This window comes from Micrasema longulum, unplaced genomic scaffold (genome assembly GCF_059751315.1).
Source record: "Micrasema longulum isolate JH-2025_06_02 unplaced genomic scaffold, ASM5975131v1 h1tg001156l, whole genome shotgun sequence".
NCBI lineage: Eukaryota > Metazoa > Arthropoda > Insecta > Trichoptera > Brachycentridae > Micrasema > Micrasema longulum.
Window position 1 is genome coordinate 87,822 of NW_028278343.1, and position 27,772 is coordinate 115,593.

At 30.6% G+C, this 27,772-nt stretch overlaps 1 protein-coding gene across 1 annotated transcript in view; it reads right to left on the reverse strand.

Moving 5' to 3' along the window:
* The window catches only part of LOC148276736 (potassium voltage-gated channel protein Shaw-like), a 273,952-nt gene that overhangs the window by 78,083 nt on the left and 168,097 nt on the right, over positions 1-27,772 (reverse strand). Inside the window, exons 5-6 of the mRNA XM_088233849.1 lie at positions 23,645-24,106; positions 22,478-22,792 (exon numbers count right to left, since the gene is read on the reverse strand). Coding sequence (XP_088089975.1) covers positions 22,478-22,792; positions 23,645-24,106 — 777 coding nt within the window. The remainder of the gene's footprint in view (positions 1-22,477; positions 22,793-23,644; positions 24,107-27,772) is intronic.

The window sequence follows — 27,772 nt, forward strand, 5'->3', positions numbered from 1 at the left end:
AACTCCATGCTTCGCTTCCATACATTAGGGTTGGTACCAGAACTCCATTATGAACTGCTAATTTAGCCTCTTGCGATAGACACTTATTTGCTACGACAGACTTTAAGGCACCATTAACTCTGTTACCGGCACTAACCCTCCTTTCAATATCCTTGTCCATATTTCCATCTCTAGTAAACATACTACCCAGATATACAAATTCTTCGACCTGTTTCAAACTATCTCCATTTACTACAATCTTACATTCAGTCATAGTTACATTTCTTTCAAAGACCATGACGTTCGACTTTTGCACATTCATTAGCAAATCACTCTCCTTGCACACTTCGTAAACCTTTGTAACCAAGGATTGCAGTTCCTCTTCGCTGTCAGCTAGGAAGACTGCGAAGAGAGAGACTGATCAATTAAATTATAGATTTTTTAATGTGTTTTTGGCTGGTCTAGAAAAAATGTTAAAGGTTTCATATTGTGGATGGAATGTGGTGTTATGCACGGTTAAAATCTGCCACTGAATCGTCAAATTGGAAAAAAGATGTTGTTGTTTGATGCTTTTAAAACGAGTGAAATAAGATGGCAATAGTCGTTATCATTATAACAAAACATAAATACTCATTAATAAACCGTATAAGTAATTGACAATTTTGCTTTGTAAATTAAATGTTTCATTATCAATAAGAATCCGTCATAAAATTTTAGAATATTGAGTTCTTGATTGTTCAGTTTTAAAGTTTTCTTACTGTTTCTTTTCTCGATCTGATCAAATTTATAAATTTAGTACCGAGATCGATGAAAACAATTTATTTCATTTCATCATTCAGCTCAGTTTGTATTCCATATTGGAAAAAAAAACATGTAGTTATGCAGAAAATAGTCTGAACACAACTTTGAAAAAGGAAACACAGGTGTAATCGGGTGCAGTAAAGTTAATTATATGTCCTAAAAAAACAGCCAGGCCACTTTCATACAAAAAAAAACACTGTAATAATCCCGTTCTTAAAATAGTGTTAATAACAAAAACAGCAATTCTCGATTTGCAGAAAATATCCAGAGCACTAGAAAAATATTATGGTATTGATGCTGATGGAAAAGTTAATGCCTCCAGGAGTCTAGTTCTCTTAAATAAATAATAGTGAAAAATTACAAGATTATTTTAATTTTAATAAAATAATGTCGACTAAAATAATGACCACTTATCGACTTTTCTATGTCTACCGGTTTCGAGACGTACCCGTCTCTTCGTCAGGACACCAATTAAACCAACATTTAGTAAAAGGTTTGACCACGAAGTTAATGCTTTAAATATTAATAATAAAATAATTTGTTTTAAAACAGAATGTCACATACTTTAAAAGTTTGAATGAGATATCATTCAATTTTAGACTTGGCTGTTTTCTGAAAAATACATATAAATACTTATATACGGTTGTGTGGCCAGCCAGATTTAAAAAATCAGCATAATTGCTCTACTGCATAATTAAATGATTTTTTAAATTATTATAAAATAAGTATTTTTTACGATTGATTACCCTAACATATATATAAAATAACATGTTAAATATATAAAACACAACACACAAAGGAATTTTAATAGGGCTGGCTGTTTTCCGCAAAATGCAAATCTAAGGTTGTTTGGTCAGCTAGACTTGAGAAATAAATAAAACTGGTCAAATACATAACGAAAGTATTGTTTCTGTTATTAAAAAACAAACATTTTCATCATTTATCATTTTTCAAAGTAAAAACATTCCAACTCTTGTGAAGATTTTATTATTCACTCTTAAGTTCACTTTTCTATGGTTGGCTGCTTTCTGCATAACAACGTTCAAGCGTATCGCATATCGTCCCACGCTACAATTTTTCGATCTTCATACTATAAAACATCTAGCATAGATAACGCGTGGAATAAATAAATATTGTTAAACAAAAAAACCACCGTAGTAATCACATAGTAACAATACTTTGAAACTTTCTACAAAGTTAAAACTTATAGCAAATTTTCACTACCAACAGTAACCAAACACACCAGTTTTATGAAGTACTATAAAAGATAAATGAAGAATTAATTTAAACAGCGTGTTAAGAAACACTGTTTTAATAGAATTCTAAAGTCACTGAATTTTTTTATTTCAAACTAGGTATTTCAGTATTCTGAAATTCGCGAAGGGACTTTCGCTCTTTCAGCTTATCCTGTTTTAAGGGATTTTTCGTAGTAACGTCAGAATACGTTTACCCCAAATTTTATTCAAGTGCTCCTCGTAGGCCCATTATATTTAATCGTGCAAGTTTTCGGGGCTTAGTCAGACAAAGGTCAAAGACTTTTGCATAGAAGGACAATCACTCAAAGCCGGTGAATTTATTATAAACGAGCTGGAAAATTTCATACCAAGTATTACTAAGCGTTATTATCGCACCTAAATGATAAATTGTTATGATATGCTGGAAACACTATCCGAAAAATCTCCGATAGCTGTTATTAGATGACTTTATAAACTTGAATTCCGTGCTAAGGTAACCAAAACACTTGATTTGTACACTTTACGACACAAAAGTTTATTGAGACTTGAGACCATAAAGTATTAACCTAATTGAATCGTCTATGTGGAGGAAAACCATTTTATAATTATTGATTATGAAGTTAATTACATATTACAGCAAGACGATGCAACGCAGGTACTTGGGTTGAGAATTGAAAGCGCAAATTGAAATCGTTCATTACACTATTATTTATATCACTACAGAGATGGGTAGAATTTTAGTTTCAAGATTATGGATATTCGAGCGTTTACAGGGCTTATGACCTGTCATAGGTTGTGTGTGTATAAATATGTAAATATATATACATACCAAAAATAATATCGTTCATTACACGTTTGTTGTTAACTTTTAAATAATTAAACATCGTGTTACCACCAATAAATAACAGAATATTCTAAAGTTCAGACATTTGAAAAAAAAACATGGAGACACAATGTCTCATATTTTTATTTTCATAATGCATGCAAATAAACATATCGGTAGATAATAAACATAAATATGGCAGAAGAGACAATTTGTATTTTTTCTGTTTTTTAGTTTTCAAAAGTTTTTATCACTATTTCAGTAAATACACATAGATAATAAAAAAGTAAAAACCATAATTTAGAATGTTAATTCATTATTGAAAAACAACACTAAAATATTATAGTTTGGGGATGAAAGTCTTGAAATTGAGTCGTATTTCAGATCTCCTGAACATTTTTGAAAATTACAGATGTCCCTTCTGCCATCTGACTACCGATATAATTTAGCCCTGTTGTAGCAAAAAAAAATAAAAAAAATCATAAATACGCCGCTCATATTACGCGCGTGCGTCCGCTATCACTGTCATCAACTGACTGAAAACTGAATTTGTTTTACCCAACCCCCGCCACAGAACAGCGTCTCTGTCTTCCTTGTTATGAATTATATTTTCATGCTCTCTCTTATACATATATGTTGTTAAATTAGCGGACATTCATTCTTCGAGTAGCAAGAATAAATATTTTTTGTATTGACATCCAGCAAAGTTAAACAAATTTTACTTTACAAATCCATTGTAAAAATGTAACTTTGAAGATTACGAAAAATACGAGTTGATCTTTTAAAAAAATAAGAGATATATATCAAATCTTGAGCCCTATGTCGACTAGTGTGACATTACAGCCACACAAGAGTTAAACTAAAAACAAAACTAAATCAAAAACAAAACTTTGTTCGCCTTTATTCTATGCATTAAAGCTTAAGGGCTTCTCTAGAGAATTATTATTCTAAGATTGAGACATTATCTATCTGCTCCTAGAGGAGCATAAGGCACTGCACCTTGATAATTTTTACGAAATCGAAGGTTCGGTTATCAGTCTTGCGCTTCAGGTGCCAGTTCAGGAACAATAAGATATTGCATTGTAGAACTACCTTTCAACCAATGTTTCACGTCCGTCCTGGATTTCATGCATGGTTAGCAAACGCGTCAACCATTACATTATGGGGTGGGCTTATATTTCCTCGATTTCTGTTTTTCAGTATTTTTACCTGAGAGTCGCCATAGAGTCGAAAGGTTATATTTCACACATAAAAATGTGTTTTTTCATCTGCCTGGACTGAAATGTTCAGAATGTACGTTTCATAAAAACAATTTTTTTAAATGACAAAGATGTTTTGAAAAAAAACAATACTAACCTAATTACAATTGGTAACTCTTTAGTATTTTTTGTACTAAATGAGTCTGAGAATAAATTTATTCCACAGTATTATTATTTGTTGTTTATTAAGACTATTTGTTGTTTTACCAGATAAGTATTTGTTTCCTTTATAAAATAGATCTGTTTTTTCGTTTTTAAGGGCTTTACCTTTGTCCGTTCCGAATTGTTTCATTTTCAATAAGGTTGCCTTCGTATCAATAAGAAACACACTAAGATACTTTTTCTGTCCTTATTTCCCCATTTTCTTGCTTCTCCGTGTTTATTTGATCAAAATACATGGACGTACATAAATGTTACTGTAGTTGCCTAAAATTTGTATACCAAGGCCGGGTGTAAAATATAGTTTTTCTCCAACTTTACTTTAAAATTCAAAAGTATGTGTTTAATATATATAAATATTGAGTAAAGTCGCTTGGGTGTGGATATGCTATAAATATAAATATAGAGTGAGAACAAAGATTATATTCATTTTAAGCATTGTTTATACACGTTACTAAATTCAACGCTTTGTTCTCACCAAAATATATTTAAACGCCACCAACTCGCGTGATTTTATAACTGTGTTTCTGTTAAAACTGTTTAAAAAAGTGTTTATTTGTAAAGATCAAGTACCGAAATTTAACTTTTACTATAAACATTTTACATTTGATATAGTGCTCATTTAAACGTTACTTTCATGAAATGAAATGAAATGATGAATCACAAACCATTTTTTTTCAGCATCAAGTAAAATTACTTTAAAAATATCAAAAGTAATACACAAGTTTATCTGACATCTTAATCAAAGTGAAATAATAATAATCAGAAATTTTAAAACGGAATCACGTGTCTGAAAACAAAAAACAAAATTGACAAGAAGCGTATAGATCCTTTGGTACCTACACTACGCACACAGATGCGCATCTACTGTCTTACAGGGAACAAACAAATATGAACCAAATGTTTTTACAGTTATTTCCTAGGAAAGGACAAAGACCCCGTATACTGTATACTTCATACAGAGATCCTTTGAGTTCAAGTATCGGTCACCGCTTCCATTATTTGTTAACCTTAATAATAAAATAAGGAATGCTATCTTTGTTTAGTTTTTTATCGTTTACTTTTTTGGGCTGCCACATGTCACTAAATTGCCAAACTTACAAATTTTTTGCTCGATGTAATTATAATTGTGTTTTTTTTTGTTGAAAACTTTTTGAAATCATTCTTATGTTGCTGAAATTCTACTCGTTGATGCGTTTTGTAGCTGCAAAACTGGTTGTAATGTTAGCTTTTATATTCTATCAAAATTAACTTTGATTGTAGATGGAGTCTAGATTTTTAAACGCCCATGCGCTCTGTAGCTGCAGGATATGTATTCTAGATCATATTTGAAGAAGGTTATTTATAAATTAAGAACTCTTATCATCACTTTATTTGGTCTTTCCGAAAAAAAATATATTTGAAATATTGATTTAAAATTGTGTTTTTACTCTGGAATATTTCGTGGTCCCTGGACTGGCACTTGAAACGTAAGACTGACTGTCTAACCCAAATATAACGAAAAAATGATTGAGATACACTGCAATTGGTAAACCAATGTAGTGTTCACACCATTAGATAAATAATCTATGAATATTTCTAAGTCATTAAAATATTACGGGCCAAAAAAACATCCTTATTTGTGAATAAGTTATATTCGAAAATGAAGCATTTAATAAAATTTAAAAACATTGTATTAATATTTAACTTCTTCTACTACCATCACGATATTTTCCCGTAGGGGTAGGCAGCGAGAATGACCGCCACACACGTATGTTCTGGCATATATTCCCACCTTTTCCACATTCATATATCTTGTCATACGTGCTTTTCGGTCTTGTCGGCTTTTGACATGACCAGATTTCAGATTTTGGTTTATCTGATCATGCCACGTCTTCCTTGGTCGTCTTTATCTCACGTTGCCGTTCATTTTTGCCGTATGTACTTGTTTTATCATTCTTTTGCCGTCCATTTGTTCTACATGACCAAAACATCTCAGAGACCCTTTTTGATCTTACCAATTAAACTTGGACTCAGATTTATGTACACTCTCGCCTGATTTTATCATTCGTTACCCTGTCATACATTGATTTTCCACACATTCGTCCGAGAGATCACATTTTAACCACGTTCACTTTGCTATTTCCATGTTTCACTTACAAATATAAGTGTTGGGACTAAAACTCCGTTGTGCACTGCCAGTTTAGCTTCGACTGATATATTTTTAATTTTGCCGTTCATTTTGTTGCCCGCATTTACTCTCCTATCAACATCTTTTTCTACTCTTCCATCTCTTGAAAACGAACTTTCCAATTACACAGATTCTCCTACTTGTTCAAAACTTTTGTTGTTTACATTTATTATGCAGTCAGTAACTTCACTTCCTATTTAAAATACTCTATTGACTTACTTTCGTTCATCACCAATTCGCTCTCCAGGCATACATCATACATTCTAGAGACTATTTTTTGCAAATCTTCGTTGCTGCTTGCTAACAGAACTGCATCATCAGCATTCTTAGTCTTCCTGGTAAACTCTCTAAAAGGTCTAAAAAAAATTGGATTTCAACGTTCCACGAGAAACAGCTTTTTGCCAAAACATATCAACAGATCTAAACGAAAAGAACGAAAAAAAAGAATAAGAAACGAATATTTCATTTAATTTGTGGTACTTTGATAACATGGAAAAAAACAAAGTTGATGCTTTAAATATTTTTTTTCATAATTTACGAATAAAAAAAGGATTTTATTCTCAAAAATTTAGTAAATTAGAAAATGCCTTATTAAAAAAAAAAGTACTGTTTCATGTTGATTTCCAAAACATAATAACAAAGGTATTTTTGTCGATTGCTTACGTAATAAATGTATTTTAAATTGAAAATTCAATGATCTAGATAAAGACATGTGTTTATTCGGGAAATTCCTTCCATTTACAGTAACGTGGATAAAACATGTGCTCGACCCTTCAGATCCTGAAGAAATGTAGAATTTAATGGAGCGGAAGTAGATTGGGTCCAGAACTGGTCACACAAAGCTTTAGGCGAAAGTAGGCCATACTAATTTGAGGGTTATTATCGGAACCAACAGTGGGCATCGTTAAAAATGTCAATCAGAGGTAATGCTAAAGCTCGTTTACCTCTGTAGACAAGGATTTTTTTTATACGCCTCCACTCGTTTGCAAGTGATTTTGATAGGGCATTGGTTTACAAAAAAAAAAAAAAAAACTACACCTTAATATTTTTTCACTGGGTGGATAACATTTTTTAAAGTAACAATGGGTGTCTAGGTATTTGCAGGGCTTATTTTTAATAACACATAAAATAATTAAAGAAATACAGATGTTAAAAAAAAATTATACCGTTTGTAAAGTGGCCACTTGGCCACCAGCCTAAAACAGATTATTAGCCGTGCTAATGGCTAGATATTCATATTATTTTCAATTAAATTTTTCTCCGTATCTGTTGTCATAATATGTTATTTGAGTAAAAATAAGTTGCCACTTTACACACTGTGTAATATTTAACATTCAGTCTATGCTTTAAAATTCACATTTCCTCAACTTTTGCATCTGTTGACTTTTGTGAAGTAAGATCTGAAATATTTATTGATGAGAGAGAGATTCATCTGGCTGAATTATTTTAATACTAGGCAACGCTTAAAAATGCTTTTTAATTTGTATATTTTACCAATTAGTTGAATCAACAATATTCAAAGTATATCCTTGAAATTAAGCCTTGTCTAGAAAAATTTAGACAAACTCAAAATGTTGTTGATATATAAACAGTTCAATTACTGTTACAACGAGAAAAACGTTTTTTCACACTAATTTTAAAGTTCTTTTTTTAGTTCCTCCCTGTTATATTTTTGAAGTAGATCAAAACATTTTGTAGGTTTTTACATTTGGAATTATAAAAAAAAGTAAAACAATTTATATAAAAATGTAAAACAGAAAAAAAAACCGCCCGAATCATCCCTCTAAGCCAGCAGTTTCCGACTTTCCTCACCTCACATATACTTTTGTTTTGAATAGATAAAATAATGTATATTAAAAATTGGCGTTTTGGTTATTTAGAAGAAACACGTTTTAGTGATAAAAAATTATGTTTTTTCAGTGGGAATTAAATGTACGTATTGAAGTTCAAATAAAAAACACTCAAAATACGCGTTCATTTGATAAACTTTTTCTTTTACATTACGATGTGAAGTTTAATTATTTTTTTGGTATTGTGATATGAAAACTAATTATTTATTTTTATAATTTGGCGTCTTCCCTGGCAAAAGTCTGTGCCACCCAAGTTGGATACCGCCACTCTTAGTTCTAAGTCTTTTAGTGTTAATTTAAAAACAATGGGAATCGCGTAGTTGCGAGCACGCGATTTGAACCGCGTAGACCTTTACTCTGTTCAGACACGACGGAAACCGCGCGCTTAGATGTAAATGAGAAATGCGGCAATAGCAAACCACGCGATTGGCCTAACACGAGCTATCTGCTCAGTCAGAGAGGTATGCAGAAACGCATTGAATGATATATGAAATTATTCATTGTTGTTTTTGTATTGTATTTTTATTTCAATAAATAATATTTTAAAAACACATTTGGACAAAAAGTGTCTTACTTATTTTTATAAAATAGGTTTCGATTTTCAATATGCAAGGTATATTCATTTTCTTTCGTTTTCTTACACCCAAGCGGGTTTAAATAAATAAATGTAGCTTATTTGCAAATCAAAGTGCTTGAGATAAACCGCGAGCTGTGAACACGCTATTTTCGCGTTTAAAAGATATCTTTCAGTTGATCCAATTAATTTAATGTATCATTCCAATATATCTTTAGGTGGCATTCATCAGTGATTGGGGAAAATTGGATTTTTACGAGAAAAGAGAATCAAAGATTACTAGGGTAAGATACGTGGTGAGGGGTCTTGAATACTTAAGTTTCGTAATATATTTATACATTTAGAAGCAAGTTTCCAGTTAGAAAAGTGTTAAACAAGTATATACCTGCAGGGATGAAAAATCACTCATTATTAACGAAACACGTTGAAATGGAAACGAAAAGAAAATATTTTGGAGAAAGAAAATCCAAAATACGAAATCTTTTGAATTTAGTTCTTACCTTAAAAGATTATGAATATCTAAAATATTTAGTAAGGAATTAAATAATATTTTTATTTATATCCCTACAGAGATGATGTAGAATTTTTTCAAATTCAAGATTCAGGATTATGGATATTCGAGCGTTTACAGGGCTTATGACCTGTCATTGGCTGGGTTAAGTGGCCACTTTATGTAGGTACTACAACGTTCCCCATTTCGCTTATTTAGCGAATATCCACACCAGGTAACATTTTTGGTTTTTGTATATATGCTACGAATCAAGAACCCATCCACAAGCGAGTTGGAAGCGCCATATATGCATTGATATTGAAGTTAAGTATTTAATTAGCAGATTACTTTATTTTATGTAGTTAAGAATAAAAATTCTACCTCATCTCTGTAGGGATATAAATAAAAATATATACCTACAGTAAATCCAGATTTGTGTGCAGGTACACGAACCAAAAAATGTTAATTAAATAATAACAGATCAGACATAAAAAACTCTGGTGACAGCAGTTGTCATTAAGCGGAAGCGACACTGTTATTCTATTTGGATTATTTATGTAACGTCATTTTTATGAAAATCGACTTGAAATTCCTGTGCAATAAATAAATGTTCTAGCACGTCTTGCAGCTATAAAGCGCATGGACGGTTGGAATTCTAGTTCCTCGTCTTCAATTATTACATATCAGAGTTATAACAGATATGAGTTATCAACAATATTTTGAGTTTCTCCAAATTTTTGTAGACAAGGACTGGATTTAACTCCCTGGGTTGTTTATTTATGTTTTGAGTGGTCGTATAAGTGCACTGTTAATACATTGTAAGAACGTTTTCGCATATAAATCACAAGTGAACAAAAATCCCGTTATACTCTTATGTGCGGCTCATCAAAGACATTTTTGAAGATGAAATGATTTTTAGCTTTAACAGGCCAAAATATTCTTAGTATTTTTTTGACGCAAAATATAATGTTAAAAGTTACGTGTTATTTTTTTAGTTTTTGAATAGCTGTATTAAAAAATATCTTATATTTTCTTAATGTAACACAATATCACAGCACGTTTGCAAAAGGATTTTTAAGTACAGTCTTTTAAAAGTTAAGTAATAATGTTTAGAATATTAAAATATTTTCAAGTATTCATGTTCAAAGAATAAAAAAAAATATATCAAAGTTGTGAGTATTTTTATAAACATGATACATGACATTGATGATTTATAAAAATATGTAAAGCAGGTTCACCGGTAAAAAAACTTTGAAATTTTTTAGTACCAAACTGGGGTAAAATTTCTTAATGGAATTAAGTAGAAAGAAACGTACCACCCTACAATGAACCCGAGCTGGCGAAACAAGATTAAATGGATTATTTTATGTTGTTTCCTTAAAGCAGTTTTACAACCATTTTAATTCAGACAATAAAATATCCAAAAACACCAAATAAAAAACATAATATTTCCCCGTAAAAAGCTTTTAAAAATAATATTATTTTGTTCGGGTAAGTTGTTTTTTAAAACAAAAAGTTTTTCCAAAAAAAAATTTACGTTTTTAAAAATAAAATTTCAAAATAATTAGGATATAACTATTTTGCAACAAGAAAGGAAATATTTTTTTAGAAAGAGGTATGGAAATTTAGGCATTTACACAGCTGGTTTCAATTTTATCAACGAATTTATATTTCATTTTTGTATGTTTAAAAACAAGTATTATGAAATTATGTTCCTTCGCTGCGGTGTTCCGTGCCGAAGGGAACCATTTTATATTATTTTGAAACATGTCCTGAATAAAAATGCTTATACATCCACACATCTTCAAACCATACCATCTTTTGACTTTTGTCAAGTAAAAGAGCTGAAACCTTCATTAATATAGGTAAGATTCACGTGGCTGAATTATTTCACCTGCTAGGCAACTTCCATATCCCCTTATTAAAATATTTTCCCTCTCTGTTGTAATAAATTATAATCTTTATTTCCTAGGAGTGAAACCGTACTTTGTCTACAAACATTTGGACATACTCAACATACTGCCGATTTGTATTTGTTTCAACAACTCGGCTACCTTAATCCAAAACATCCATTTTCATTTTATATGTAAAATTATAAACTTTCCTTACAATAGAATCGTCAAACGGCATAACTTATTAAGCATCATATATAGTCTAAGGACAAAACATGGAAATGAAATAAAATTTAAATCTCTTTATGAGTGATTTCACTTTGGGTGACAATACTTTTTCCTACGCCAATAAGGTACTAGTATAAGGCAAAGAAATAAATAAATAAATTTTTTTTAAATAACATATTACAACAGAGATGAAGAACATTTAAGAGAAGGTAACATAGAAGTCTAGGCATCTACAGGGCTTATGACCTGTCAATGGCTGGTTTAAGTGGCCACTTTACATACTGTGTAACATTCACCATTTTGCCTATATTTGAACATCTATGTTCGTTCAATTCTTCCATCTGTTGACGTTTGTGAAGTTAAGGACCTGAAACCTTTATTTATGCTGGTGAGATTCATCTAATTGAATTATTTCACCTACATCCTAGGCAGAATGCTGAATGGTGATTATAGGCAGAATGGTGAATGTTACACAGTGTGTAAAATGGCCACTTAAACCAGCCTTTGACAGGTCATAAGCCCTGTAGATGCCTAGACTTCTATATTACCTTCTCTTAAATGTTCTTCATCTCTGTTGTAATATGTTAATATAAACAGCTCCCCAGGGAGTTGAATCCAGTCCTTGTCTACAAAAATTGGGACAAACTCAAAATATTGTTTTATTAAATAATAAACTTATATTAATAAATAAACATACATTATTTGAGAACTGAAGTTTGATATAAAAATATAAACTAATGTGAGTTTGCAAGGGAAACACACACATTCACGTATCGTAGATATATAGATATAGATATAGATATAGATATAGATAAAGATATAGATATAGATATAGATATAGATATAGATATAGATATAGATATATATATAGATATAGATATAGATAAAGATATAGATATAGATATAGATATAGATATAGATATAGATATAGATATAGATATAGATATAGATATAGATATAGATATAGATATAGATATAGATATAGATATAGATATAGATATAGATATAGATATAGATATAGATATAGATATAGATATAGATATAGATATAGATATAGATATAGATATAGATATAGATATAGATATAGATATAGATATAGATATAGATATAGATATAGATATAGATATAGATATAGATATAGATATAGATATAGATATAGATATAGATATAGATATAGATATAGATATAGATATAGATATAGATATAGATATAGATATAGATATAGATATGGATATGTTAATAAATAATGTTTTTAATAAAATGCTTTGTGCCCATTAAATATGTAAACACTTATGTTTAAAATTTTGGTACTCCGGCTCTGTATTTATTTATTTTTTATCTTAAAATTATTCACTTGTTTTTTTTGCTTTTTTTTTTACATCTTCTAAATATTTTTTCTTTGAAAGCATCAATTACATGTACTTTTTTTTCGCTCCCTATAGGGAGCGATATATCTAAGTTAGATATATCTAAGTTAGTAGTAATTATTATTATAAAACCATGTAGGACTATCATATGATTAATTGTAAAGGATCTTTACCGACAAGCCATATTCATTGGCTTGGTGAGTCCTGTAAAAAAAAAAAAAAAAATGTCAAAAATGTCTTAAAATAACTAAAATGTAATATTGTATGTACATAATAAATAAATAAATAAAATAAAGTTTGTTATGAAAACAAACATATATGTAAGATAGAAGTTTGTTTTAAAAATTTTGTCCGTCATGTGGACATCTTAAGCTACTAAGTTTCCATCTTCACGGATACGAGTGGTCGTAAAGTAAGAAACGCAGGGATAAATGTCACATGAAGAGAGATTTAATTAATTCGAGGACGCATACCATCAATCACTCTTTAATATCTTATAATAAGCCATGTTATGGCACTTGAAGTGCTGAAACGCGCAACATTTTAATTAGTTTCCCTAAAACGGGCCTAACGCCGTTAAAATAAAACTGAATGTTGACAACTTAACCCTTATCTATGGTACCCGTAAAACGAATTTACCCCCGACTGATATAAATTTAATTTTTGAATAGCTTTCTCGTGTACATTTATTGCTCACCACTCAATCTATTCATTCGCTGACCCAATTTGAAATGAATTTCATGGTTTGATGATAAACTAGAAGAACTCTTATTTTGGTACGTGTATTTGTACATACACAAATCTGGATTTCTCCCAAGGGGGAGCAGGTATATATCGCTTGTGAATGGTTTCTCGTTTAGCAACATATATACAAAAATCAAAAATGTTACCTGTGTGGATATTCGCTAATAAGCGGAATGGGGAATGTTGTAGTACCTACTTAAAGTTGGTACTACAACATTCCCAACATCCGCCAATGACAGGTCATAAGCCCTGTAAACGCTCGAATATCCATAAATCCTGAATTTGAAAAAATTCTAACGCATCTCTGTAGGGATATAAATAAAAATAGAAGAACTCTTTTAACTAAACTAAACAATTAAATATAACTGAATCCTTTCAACTAGAATCCTTAAAATTTATCTACAAAATAAATGAAGACGAAGGACTAAAAGTCAAAAAACTAGTAGTTAACGTGGACAAAATACAAAAATATCAGAATAAAATCATATCCAACATTAAACTTATATATATTATCATTGTAAACGATTTAAAACTATTATTATGTTGCTAAAATTCCAGTCGATGCGCTTTGTAGCTGCAAAACTTTTTGTGATGTTAGCTATCATATAATATAAATCATATTATGTAAATGTTATCAACTATCAAATATCTACATTAAGTTATTGGGGTCTAGAATTCCAACCGTCTATGCGCTCATAAGATGGAAAACTTGTTGTAATCTAACTTAAATTTGTTTAATTAGTTGTTTATTCCGTTTTTTAAAAGATTCAATAGGGGCTAGACTTCTTACTGTGCATGCGCTCTGTAGCTGCAAGACCTGTTATCTAGTTCTTATCATATTTGTTATTTATCATTATTGGAGACGAGGAACGAAAATCCCAACCGTCCATGAGCTCTGTAGCTGCAAGACGTGCTCGAATATTTATTTACTGTAAGCTCTTAAGGTGATTTTAACAAAAATGGCACTATATAAATTATCCAAACATATATATTTATAAATATATAATATAACATTCCAAAACGAGACAAGGATAGTCGAGACAAATAAACAAATGACTGAAATTATACAATCAACTATCGGACATAAGATGTTAAAAATATTATCATTGATAAAAAAATATGAATTTAAAAATAGGAAAAACATTTTTTTAAATTAATATAATCCGTAAGGAATTTTAAATAAATTGATTTCAAATTAAATAAAAAAAGTATAAATAAATAACGTGACTTACATAATTTGATTTTTTTGCGCACTGACAAAGGAACTGTTGTGTTTGAAACCGCGGAATATTAAACATGTTTTATTTATTTTAGGCAAAATAAATACTTGGTGAAATTATTTGTTTCAAGCTTAGTATCGCCTTGGATTAAAGACAGTGATGAGCAGTATATGTTAGAACTACAGGATGCAAACCTGACTTGGAAGATACACTGGAGCTGGTAGCTGATAGAAAGACCTGGACATGGAATGATGATAAATTATCTGACGTGGAAAATCTCAAAGCAAGCCCTTAAAGTTTTTTTAATTTTGACTTTTTTAAGTTCTGTCAGACATTTAGACTAGTAGTCAGCGCGTTTGGCTAACATGCATTCGCCTAGGTTCGATTACCAATAAAGAAAAGAATATGTAAGCCGTTGACTAGTTTTAGTAGCAACTCAACATAATCTGTAACATTAACCATTTTTACATGTTACAACAGAGTGAAGTTCAGTAAAAGATGACAGTTGTCTCCGGAGTTTTAGATAATACGAGTAATTTAGATTAATCCAAAACATTGTTCCTATTTATTTAAAAAATTTTGCATTCAAAATCACACTCATTTAAATATTAATAAACTTATTAAGGCTATGCTCGTGTCAAGCCATAATAGTTAACAATAAAAAAATACATAGAAAAATTAATGAGATTAAATTATAATCACATGTGATGAAATATTTTTTTATGTTTTTGATCCTATATTTGTGGTGATTTACTCATCTGTGTCTGTGTCAACTAATTGCTAGTCTCATCTCAACATAAGACGTTTAGTCCCATGGAGTTGGGACTTATGTCTCAAATGAGATACAATAAACTTATGTATGTAAAAAAATAGAGTTTACAATCCAAAAAAACAAGATATGTAAAGAAGATAATCAGCTATGAATATTAAAAATAAAATTTAGATTTAAACATAATCAAATACACAAAATAATGGTTTCATTGAGATCAACAAAATAATTGTATAAAAGTAAAATATGATAATATTGAAAAAAAAACAAAATAAGAGTATTATTGAAATCAATAAAAAAAGAATATATATAAATAAACATAATTGTAATGATAATTGATATATGGTTTCTAGAAACTCACTCTATACTGTAATTAATAGGAGTCATAAACAATATGCCAAATAAGAGAGAGTACTAAATTTAATTATCCAAAAATACATAAAATTAAAAAATATAAAAATATCAAGAAATATAAAAAACAAATAAAAGTAAATGTATGGAAGGAAAACACATTTGTCAATTTTTGCTAATTGCTAATCTCAAACTCAAAAAAAATTGACAATTTCGTCTCTATCGATGTGAATAATCAATCGTAAACATTTTCTTAAATACATTGGCCCTTGTGGAATTCTTTATGGCTGCCGGATTTTGGAGCCAAGAAGGTAAAGTTTCTATGAGTGAGTGATAGAGCCAAAGTAATGAATTATTCTATATAAATACCATTTTGTCTATATTTGAACATTCTAATTTGACCAAAAATATCAGTTTAAACACTTAAATAGACTTGAAGCGTTAAGAAAGATCATCTACACAATATTGTCGAACAAAACTTAGATCGAGCTACGCAGTGATAAGTGTAGTAATAAATTACACTGTGCACCGCTAGCTGTAGAGGGAACAATAAGAATCCCTTCATCTCTGTTGAAATATCTATATGTCTAGAATCTTCATCATCTTCCTATTTGCACCCAATAGTGCAGGGACGCTGCATTGGAATTTCAACTGTAGCGTATACGGATTTTTTTTGCTATATGGAAGGAAGAAAATACGACTAGCCTTGCGCTTCAGATGCATGTCGAGAAACAATTAATTTATTTATTAATACAAATACACATATATTACGAAAAAATAATAATAACGTATTCCAAACTCTATGAGGTCAAGGGCCCTATATTGAGTTGCGATCCAACATAATGGAAAGTGGAAATATGTACATTATTTAATCATAGCAAAAATTATTATATAAACATATACATATTTCAATAAACATTTGGACAACACGCTTAATAGTATAAAAATGTATGCAATATTATTACATAAACATGCATATATTTCAAAGGGCATCTGGACAACAAACTTAATAGTATATAAATCTATGCAATATCTCGCAGCATTCTCCTGCAATGGTCTCTTCCTTTGGACAAAATCCAAACTAACTTGTATATTATGGTACTGAGGCGTTATAATTACATAAACTACGTAAACATACATATATTATTATTACATAAACATGCATATATTTCAAAGGGCATCTGGACAACAAACTTAATAGTATATAAATCTATGCAATATCTCGCAGCATTCTCCTGCAATGGTCTCTTCCTTTAGACAAAATCCAAACTAACTTGTATATTATGGTACTGAGGCGTTATAATTACATAAACTACGTAAACATACATATATTATTATTACATAAACATGCATATATTTCAAAGGGCATCTGGACAACACGCTTAATAGTATATAAATCTATGCAATATCTCGCAGCATTCTCCTGCAATGGTCTCTTCCCTTAGACAAAATCCAAACTAACTTGTATATTATGGTACTGAGGCGTTATTATTACATAAACTACGTAAACATACATATATTATTATTACATAAACATGCATATATTTCAAAGGTCATCTGGACAACACGCTTAATAGTATATAAATCAATGCAATATCTCGCAGCAGTCTCTAGCAATGGTCTCTTCCCCTAGACAAATCCAAACTTCACTCTGAAAATGGCTTTCATTTTGGAGAACCTGATATGTTTATCCAGGATATTAAACACTCTTGAGGCCACAAAAGAGAAATTCCCCTGAGCAAAAGTCGTAAATGATATTGGTATTAAATGATTCAAATTACGACGCACGAGAAACGTTGCTGAAATCGAAATTGAAATTGATTTTCCGGTCGGCTCTGTCAGGGGTCGAACCAAAAAACCTAAGCAGCCGTGGTGAATGCGCTGACCACTACACTGCAAAGCAGGCTTATTTCAACTTGATTTTTTTTTAAGGATTATAATCTGAGAGCAGCCATCGATTTAAAAACGCTGGTAAAAGGTTCTGGTTATATTTAACTCATAGAATCGAATTCTTTATCCACTCGGACACAGGATAGTAAAAAAAAATACTAAGGGCGGAAGTCAAATAATTACTTGATTCTCACTTCTACTGAATAGTTGAAATATTTAATTAATCATAAAGTTTTTGCCTAGAATTGTAAATCTCCTGATTCAAAAGAAAATAATTGAGATGAAATAAACTTTAATTTAATATTTTAAATTAAATTATACGGTATCCGAATTTAATTGATATTTCGGCGCCTTTGTTTGCCACCGGCGTACCTTGAATTCCATAAACTAAAGTTACTCAAGAAATTATATTTACAGCTTACACTAATTTAATACCCATTTAGATCACTTTGAGATATTCTGAATGCTTAGATCCAAACTCAACCATGATCACCAAAACATCGTAACCGACAAAAACAGTATTTTACTGGAAAACATTTTTCGCTCTTGGGAATCGAACACTGTTTTGATTATTTATTCAATTGATATTAACAAAACAAATATTAGAAACAACTCATGGTTTTCAAAGTATATTCTTTGATAAGAGGGAAATATAACATACTACGAATACCAATAAAAATACGTGAAATGGATTTAGGAAAATCAATTGCATGTTTTAACTTAACCAATTTGCATATTGGGGAAAAATGTTTTCATTCATAATTTTTTTTTTAATCTTGAAAATATGCCTTCACAAAAACACAACACGATTCATCATGACAATTGTGACTTCAAAATTCAGTTTTGTCTTCAATGTTTGGCATATTCGCTTACTATTTGTATGGACTGTTATTGTCGCGTGGGTTTTAAGAAGGATTTTGACGTTGTGAATTCGTTGTCCATCTGGGTACTACAATACAGTATTAATAATTAATTTGTATTATTTATATTTTAAAAATTATTTCTGATTATATTTTTTGCATTGTATTTTTTGGAATTTGATAGTTTATTACATTTACCTTTTTTTCTAGATTGTTATTCTATGTCATTATAATTTGATCTAATTAATTTTATTATGTACTTTTATTGTAATTTATTGTGGCTTGACACGGGCTTAGCCTTAAAAGCCTTAATAAGTTCATAAATATTTAAACTAGTGTAATTTTGAATGAATGAATAAATAAATACGTAATAAAATTTTCTTCCAGACTGTAACGGGTATCGTGTAAAAATTCTTATACTTATCTGTAAATATATATTGTAATTGAATATTTGTAAAATAAAATCAAGGCCATAGAAGAGATGGGGTAGTCAAATTATTTTTGAGTATTTTTCAAAAACAATTCATCGTTCTTTCCATATTTTTGATAAAGTTACTATGCACCTATTTTTTTTTCCAGGTTTTGTTGTGGTTAAATTTTCTTTGAAAATAATTGCCTTGGTACTGTATATCTGTTTTTTTAAAATATATTTTGTTTATTTGAATTAATTTACCAATACGTTATAATTTAGTTTATCTATATATATAAATATGTTTGCACCACAACAGGCCAGGAGGCCCAATTACAGTGGTATATTACATCACCGTATACCCAGGCTTGAGGAAAATTAAATTTTAATTTTTGTATTCTCACCGGGAATCGAACCCGGAACCTTCTGTGTGTGAGTCAAGCGTCTTGGTCACTACATCACGGAGGTCACCACATTTCAATACGCTTAAACAAATTTTCATTTCAAATATCTTGAATCCTAACAAGCCACTCTTTGTGGCTTGTTGGTGGAGATTTATATTAATAATTCCAGAAAGTTCAATCATTAAAAGAGAGATAAAAACATACATTTTTTTTAAACAGATAAAAAATGTAAACAAAAAAATATATGCACACATAAACTTTAAACTTTTGATCGAGTAGCCACTTTTTTATTTTTCTCTTGTTACATGACTTGTTAAATTTAAGTTTTTTAGGAATAAATTATAAATGCGAGTTACTAAATAAGTTATAAAACATTATACTGCCATACGCATTACGTTAATTTACTTTGAAATCGGAGGCGGTACTTCATATAAAATTATTAAAAAATCTAAATGATGTGAACATTCATGAAAAGATAATTAAAATTCTTTCAAGGTCTAAAAGATTTATAAAAACGGTTTTGCATAATTGTTTTTTAATCCTCAATAGAACTGTTCATACTAAAAAGTCACAGTCTTGAACTTAAAAAACTTAAAGGAATTTTCCAACAAAAGAAGGAAGGTACCCCTATTTCTCTTGTTCAATTTAAATCGAAATATTCCACTCCAATATTCTTTCCAAAAAAAATTCCTGTGAATAGATTTGCCGAGATATTTTCAATTTTATCCAAAAATACACAAGGCAAAAAAGTCCCGTCGATTACGTCTTTTTGAGAAGGGCCGCACTATTGAAGAGTTAAAAAAGTAATGTACTTTGATATTTGGATTGGTTTCCGTATTCAAATATGCGTGAAAATAAAAATTGAATAAGTTTTACATATTAATTAAATATTAACTGAAGTTTATTGAACGAAATTGAATGGCATTTAAAACCGTTTAATAATTATTTTATCGATAACTGGAACTGTATTTTTAAAATTATTATACTCATTAATGTTTAGGAAGATTAAGGCATTCGATTTGTTTAAAAAAATGTCCCAAATGTCTTAATTCAATTAAAAATCAAATGTTTCAATTGCGTTCCGTATTATTTTCTTTGGTTATTTTACCATAGAATAATTATAAGTATGTTTTTAATATATCTTAAATATTTTTTTCAGTTTCATTTAAAAATTCTCCTAAATTTAACTATTTGAAAATTTAGGCATTTAAAATGTGGCTGTACTGGAGAATGATGTACATCTCATGGGCTGAACAAGTATTTCATGAAAGGGTACTGAATATAATCGAAAAATATAGACAACTATTAACCACTCTCTAAATACTAAAGGTAGCATACTTTGACCACATATTTCGTAGGAAAAAATATGCCTTTCTACAGTTTATACTGAAAAAAAAGAAAGATGGAGTATGAGACGTGAAAAACCATCATGGCTCAGGAATCTTCAGCAGTGGTTTGGAATACCAGATGCAACAACGCTTATCAGAATGGCGCAGGATATAGAGAAGTTCCAATTGATGGTTGCCAATCTTCAATTTAAGCGGGACAAGAAGAAGAAGTAGAAGAAAAGTTGACTAATTTTTTGGCCATCTTTTTATTTAAAAGTATTTATTGTTTGTCAGAGTACGAAATATACGGCAAATATTATTCCGTAAATTCAAAACAGTATTAATATTTTAACCAAGTTGTGGTCGCGGACTAAGGAATCACAGATCTTAAGTTCAAATCCCTTTCTTTTACAACTTTTTTCATATTTTATATTATTTAACCATTTATAATTACGTAGTTAAAGTACCCTTAAAATTGAAATATTAAAAGAAAACAATTTTATTAATGTTGTTACATTTTTACGCTTTAAACTATTTTTAGACAAAGGTGTTAAAAAAAATCAAAGACAAATGTGTGTGTAGGAAAATATACACAAAAAATATCTTAGGTTACTGAGGATAATATTGAGTGTTTTATAAATATTGTCATTGAAATAAATATCTTAAAAATATATAAAATATTCAAAACGTTTGTAATCGATGTAAATATATAATTTAGAGATAAATTAATACATTGTATCTCGGAGACATGTAAACACGTGATGATATAACCACGCGTTGTGTCCCGGTCCCGTGTTTTCACGTGGTTTACCAGCTGTTCAAAAAAGTGCATTTTATTGACATCTTGTGATTTTCATTAGTACTTTAACGCTGCTGGTAAACTACGTGAAAACAAGAGACCGGGACACAACGCGTGTGTTTATTATAATCACTTGTTTACACGGCTGCGGGATACAAACCACAAAAAAATAGTGAGACCCTGTATATGTGCGAACATTGCAATGTGGCTCTCCATAAAAGATAATTATGGAAAAACTATCAAACAAAAAGGATTTTAAAAATTGTTTCAAATAAATAAGAGAAGTTTCAATTGATTTAACCTTGTATTTTCATAATTATGACACTTTTAAGAAACCCTTCACAAAGCATGAAATTTCACAAAAATGGGCCGGGCATAGGGTCAACTCTATGTGTATTTGGCCGGCGCTCAACGTGTTAAGTAGCTTTCGAAAGGAAATTGATGTTTTTTTTTTTTAATATCAACATACGCAATTTACCCATTCCCATTTTTTTCAAAATTAAAATAAGAAAAACCGTTTTTTGACAGCCTAAGTAAGTATAACTGAAGACTAATAATATACATTTCACACGCCTGTTCGGTACATAAAATAATAAAACGACTCATTAGTTAACAAGGTGAAAACATCTCGATCGAAGACCTTAATAACTTTTCAACCTTAATAATCTATAGTTTTATGTTACTTTCCTCAGTCTTCTTTGAGTCAAATCCGGAAGCAGTAATAAGCCGCGGCGTAAACAAATTAATGAAAGTTTAAACTGAAAGACAGACTAATAAAACATTAATAAAATAGACCCTTAGAATAAATGTCAGCTTTTATTAAATACAAAAGGGCCTGCATTTAATTAAACAAAATAGGTAATATGGATCACTCACCTGCAGTTTTTCAGCATAAAACACTAAACTAGCAAATACCACAATTCCAAGCACCAGGAAGAACACCAGTAGAGTCAGTTCCTTGGCTGATGCTTTGAAGGTGTGTATCAGAATCTTCAGACCTGGTGAGTGCCTGGTTAACTTGAAGAGTCGGAGAATCTTGATGATGGATATAAACTCCAAGATGTCCGTCTTGTCACTGATCCGCAGTGGCATGCTAGATTCTACTATCACGTCCATGTAAAAACTGAGAGTAGCTATGAAGTCGATGACGTTCACTGGAGACTTAATGAAGTGTATTAAGTTTGGCGCCACCTTAAAAAATTTGAAAAAATATATTATTAACGATTTCGAATATCTAAATTTGTGGTAAGAGAGAGGGAATTTTTTTTTGAAAAGAGCTTATAAAAGTCTAGGTAACTACTGGGCTTGTGACTTATTAACCATTAACATTAAAAAGAAACTCGTAAAGGCCTAATTTTTATCAAAGTTCATGTACGGTGTAGCGTGATAGACACTGAGAGAATCTGAAAAAAAAATCAAAGCTTTCGAAATGTGGTGTTGGCGGCGAATGCTGCGGATTCCGTGAACGGCCAGACGTATGGATGTATCTAAACTCCAGAAATTGGTTATAAGAGAAAAACTTACATTCATGTGCGAGGAAAGAATCCTGCAGTTCTTTGAACATGGAAACAAGGGGAACTCTGAAAGTTTGGAGAAAACTGTTCTCGTGGAAAGTGTCGAAGAGACAAAGTCACGTGTACGTCAACCGACAAGATGGAGTGGCCTTGTTACTGAATTATCAGAATCATCATTGACAAATGCCTATAGAAGAGCACAAGACCGTTTAAGATGACCATATTGTGAGTTTGGCTAATTATATGGAAGGCCTTTGTCGGATATTGTCATTCATCCTGCCAACTTTACCAGCCAGGTTTCAGCACATGTCACGCCTCATCATCAGCAGGTTAGTGGAGTTGCGCAATCTTCTTTTACCAACAATTCAGTCCACTCAAAATTTTCATCCTCCTAGGAGGAGGTATTTTTCACACCTCGACCACTCCTCAACAATTCTCTTATCTAAAATGTTCTTTAGTCTGTTGTTAAATGTAAACAAATACTTTAAATAAATGTAAAGAAATAAAAAAAACACCTAATTTTACTTACCACAGATCTCACTGCCAATTCAATGGTAAACCATACGTTGCAGACAAGTTCCACATAGAAAAACGCTTTATGTGGCTGACCATAGTTTTCTTGCCACTTGTTTGCTGAACTTGGCGAATATTTGAATTTTCCATCATGAGGTGTTGCTCTATGCAAATTCCCATATTTTGGACTATAATCGTTCCTTTTTCTTATTCTCATCAAAGTATTCTTCGATACAATTCTTGTAACGTTCATGGAGAGGTTTGTAATATTTGATTTGGTTTCTGGTTTGCTGAGGTTGTTGGTTTTTTTTTCTGGTTCGTTTGACCATGATGTGAAATTTGATGGATTAGGGGAACTCAAATTTGAAAGTTCTATTGTATTATATATTGTGTATTCAACCCTAAGATCTGGGTGTGTTTTCAAGCAGAACGATAGCACTGATACACATATAAAGAACACTGATATGACGGATATTATCTGAAACAAAAAGAAAAATGACATTTAAATATTAACTCCATATCTAGTAAGAAGACAGCAAAGTAAGACCAAAAGTCTTAACGGACATAAAAAATAGTTTTAAGGAGGTAGTTTATGGAAGACAAGGCATTTACTGGGATACTGGGGATTATTATGTTCTGTTTATGGCTGAGTGAATTATTCCATACATTTTGTAACATTCATAATTCTGCCTATGTTTAAACATATTTTATTCTATTGATTGTATTTAGTTGATACTTTTAATTTGTGTTTTATAACTGTTCTGTTAAGAAGTCAAACCTAGTTTTTACTTTCTAGAAGAACACCTAATACTTTATAAATAAATATATTTAATCTGAACGCATTACTTTTTTACAAATCTAAACATTCTTTTGTGGAGACATTTTTAGAGTCTATTAATATCTGTCTAATAAAATATCTATCAATTAAAATATCTGTCGTGAGAAATATCAATCTATTGAAATATATGGCTAATGATATATTTGTGAAATGAAATATTCATGATTTGATATATCTGCCCGTTAAAATATATCTTTTGTCTTATCTGCCGAATGAGATTTCAATTTTCTTTAATGGACATTTAGTGAAATATTATTCAATAAAAAAATCTATTAATCGTGATAAAATTCCAACAGGGTTAAAATCCATATCTGTCAACAAATATAAGGATAAACTCTCCAGGATAAAAAGTAGTTATCTTGGTAAATAATAATTATTTGCCATTTTAGGTAAATAATTCTTGATAATATAATTCAATCGATAAATCCATTAAAATATTTTTTATATATGGACTTGCAAATGTGATACATTTATGAATATTAAAAAATAAGTGGGTTGTTAGTTTAAGGTCAGATCCCTAAGGAGGGCGTGTTTTAGAAAATTGTCTTTTTAAAACATAAACGCGTATCGGGTAATTCTCAGAATAAGAATTTGCATACGTACTAGAGAGGGGCGTTCCGGTTATTTCAAAATGTAACAGTTACGTTTCAAATATATCAGTTTGGCGGATTGCTGTTTTTTTGCTTCTAACTTTTTAAAGAATTCCATTGAGGTTTTTGGCATTCCATCAATCAAATAAAATTAATTTTAGGTATCTATAAGAAAAATCGTTGTAGTTTTCATTTTGTTTGAATGATTGATTATTTTTTTAGGGATATTATTTTGGGGGAATAACTCTTTTAAAACAGCTGTTTATTTTATTTTACCACCTCTGACGTGAACATAAATAAGCTAACGAGATATTTATTTGGTAATACACGCTAAAAAAATAAAGATTTTCTTGCTTCAGCAGGCAGCAAATTTTCTAAAGATTCATTTCCTATTTTGAAATATTTTTTTAAAATTTTATATAAAAAAGCGCAAAAACGTTTAATATGAACGCTTAATGTATCTTTAGGGGGTCGTTGTTTAAGACGATAAAATAAAAGAATGTTTTGAAATTGAAAGAAAGGTTTGAGCTAAAATAATAAAAAAAATGTTAAGAAAGATTAGATAATCGTTTTGAAACGTAAAATTTTCAAATTCACTAATAATCAAATTTGATTTTTGACTAACGGAATAACTCGCTAAGCCTCTATTTTTAAGCCTGTAAGCAGGTGGGAAAGAAGGGATATGAAATAAGGTAGTGAAAAATATACCACAACACCCAGACCAATTAAGAATAAAATCTTTCTTGGATTTTTTTCTTGCAACTGGCGGAAATCGAACCCGCGACGCAAGTTTTGGCCGTCTAACCAACTGTGCCACAACGCTTGTCTTTTAATAAATTACTGTTATTTTTTAAAATATCAATCCAATAAGAAGTGCAATATATATAAATAGATATATATATATTAGAAGAGAAAAATGGTAGTAGGCGGCACAAGAAGTTGTCAGGTGGACCCCCAGAATACAGAATTTGAGACCCTTTGAGAATAAAAAGAAGGTAGGGGTAGAGGAAATAGACTGGTGCTATCGTTAAACTCGTGAGACATGGGTGAAAACAGAGTGCCCAGGGCAGGGAGACAAATTAAAAGAAGACTATATTCGGCATCGGAGAGAAACGAGCTGATAAGAAGAAGACTAGCAATTGATATGAAGTAAAAAGGACATAATTTGAAAGTCTAGGCTTTTAAGCTAATAGCGCAAAATTGTTTTCAGGCGTTGCCTAGTAGATGAATTGATAATGACTTACCCACATGATAATGGATTCAGCTCTTTTACTTCACAAAAGTCAACATTGAAAGCATCTACCACATACCTGAATCCGTTCTAAAGACTAAATGTCCTTCTTTGAATTCACTCATGCAAGCAAGCAATTTTTTTCTTTTTTTCTTTACGAATTGATTATACTTGTATTTCATCCTTTAGTAACCAAATTTAGTAAGGAAAAGCGCGATCAAATATTTATGTTTCAAACTTTTAACTTTACTGTCGTTCTAAAACCCCCCCCTGATTGTCCACAAATTAGAGACAAGAGGAAGTATAAATATAATAAATAAATAAATCCATCACTCAGTTCAAACTCCTTTATGTCTACAATGATAGTAAACGTTAGTTACTACTCTCTGGAGAACCAGAACGCCCCCAGGTGACACTCAAGGCCGGTCACTGGCAGCGCACCTAAAACAAGCAGACTACTGGTTGCAAACCAACTTTTGCCACCATTCATACCTACTCAAACTGTGATAATTGAAGAATTTTACCTCATCAAGCGAAAGCAAAAGCAAAGGAAAATTTAGATCTAAATAACTCCCTAGGGAGGGAATCCCGCCTGTCGGCAAACATTTGGACATTTTTAAAACATTGTTTAATGAACTAACTGGTAAACAAAAAAGTTTAAAAAATTGAATTGCTTTCGGGCGTTGTCTAGTAGGTGAATTGGTTTAGCCGGATGACGCAACTCAACTACATGATAATGGTTTTAGCTCTTTTACTTTTCGAAAGTCAACAGATGAGATGAGTTGAGGTAATTTGGATGTTTAAATAGAATGGTGAATGTTACACATTGTGTAAAGTGGCCACTTAAACTAGCTAATGACAGATCATATGTCCCGAAAATGCCTAGAATTCCATATTCCCTTCTCAAAAATGTTTTCCTTCTCTGTTGCAACAAATGTAGATCTAAATAACTTCCTAAGAAGGAAATCCAGACAGTCCGCAATTATTTAGACTTATTTGTCTGGATTTCCTTCTTAGGAAGTTATTTAGATCTACATTTGTTGACAACAGAGAAGTAAAGTATATTTTTTATAAAGGAATATGGATTCTAGGCATTTTCGTGACATATGATCTGTCATTAGCTAGTTTAAGTAGCCAGATTTTTCAAATTGTAACTTTAAATTCCCCAAAAACTCTATTAAACGTCCAAATTACCTCAACTCATTCATCTGTTGACTTTCGAATTGTATATCTTAAACATTATCACAGTTGAGTTGCGTCATCCGGCTAAACCAAGGCCAAAGACGTTGCGTTTTTCTACGAAAGTATTTTCATTGTTTTTTTTTTCATTTATGTATGAAAACATTTCTCCACAATATTTTTATTGATTTTGAAAATACAATTAATTATTATAAATCTGTTTCCTATATTTTAATCGGTATTCGTAGTATGTGATTAAACATAAACATTTATTTGAAATAACCACGAAGTTAGTGCATCAAATAA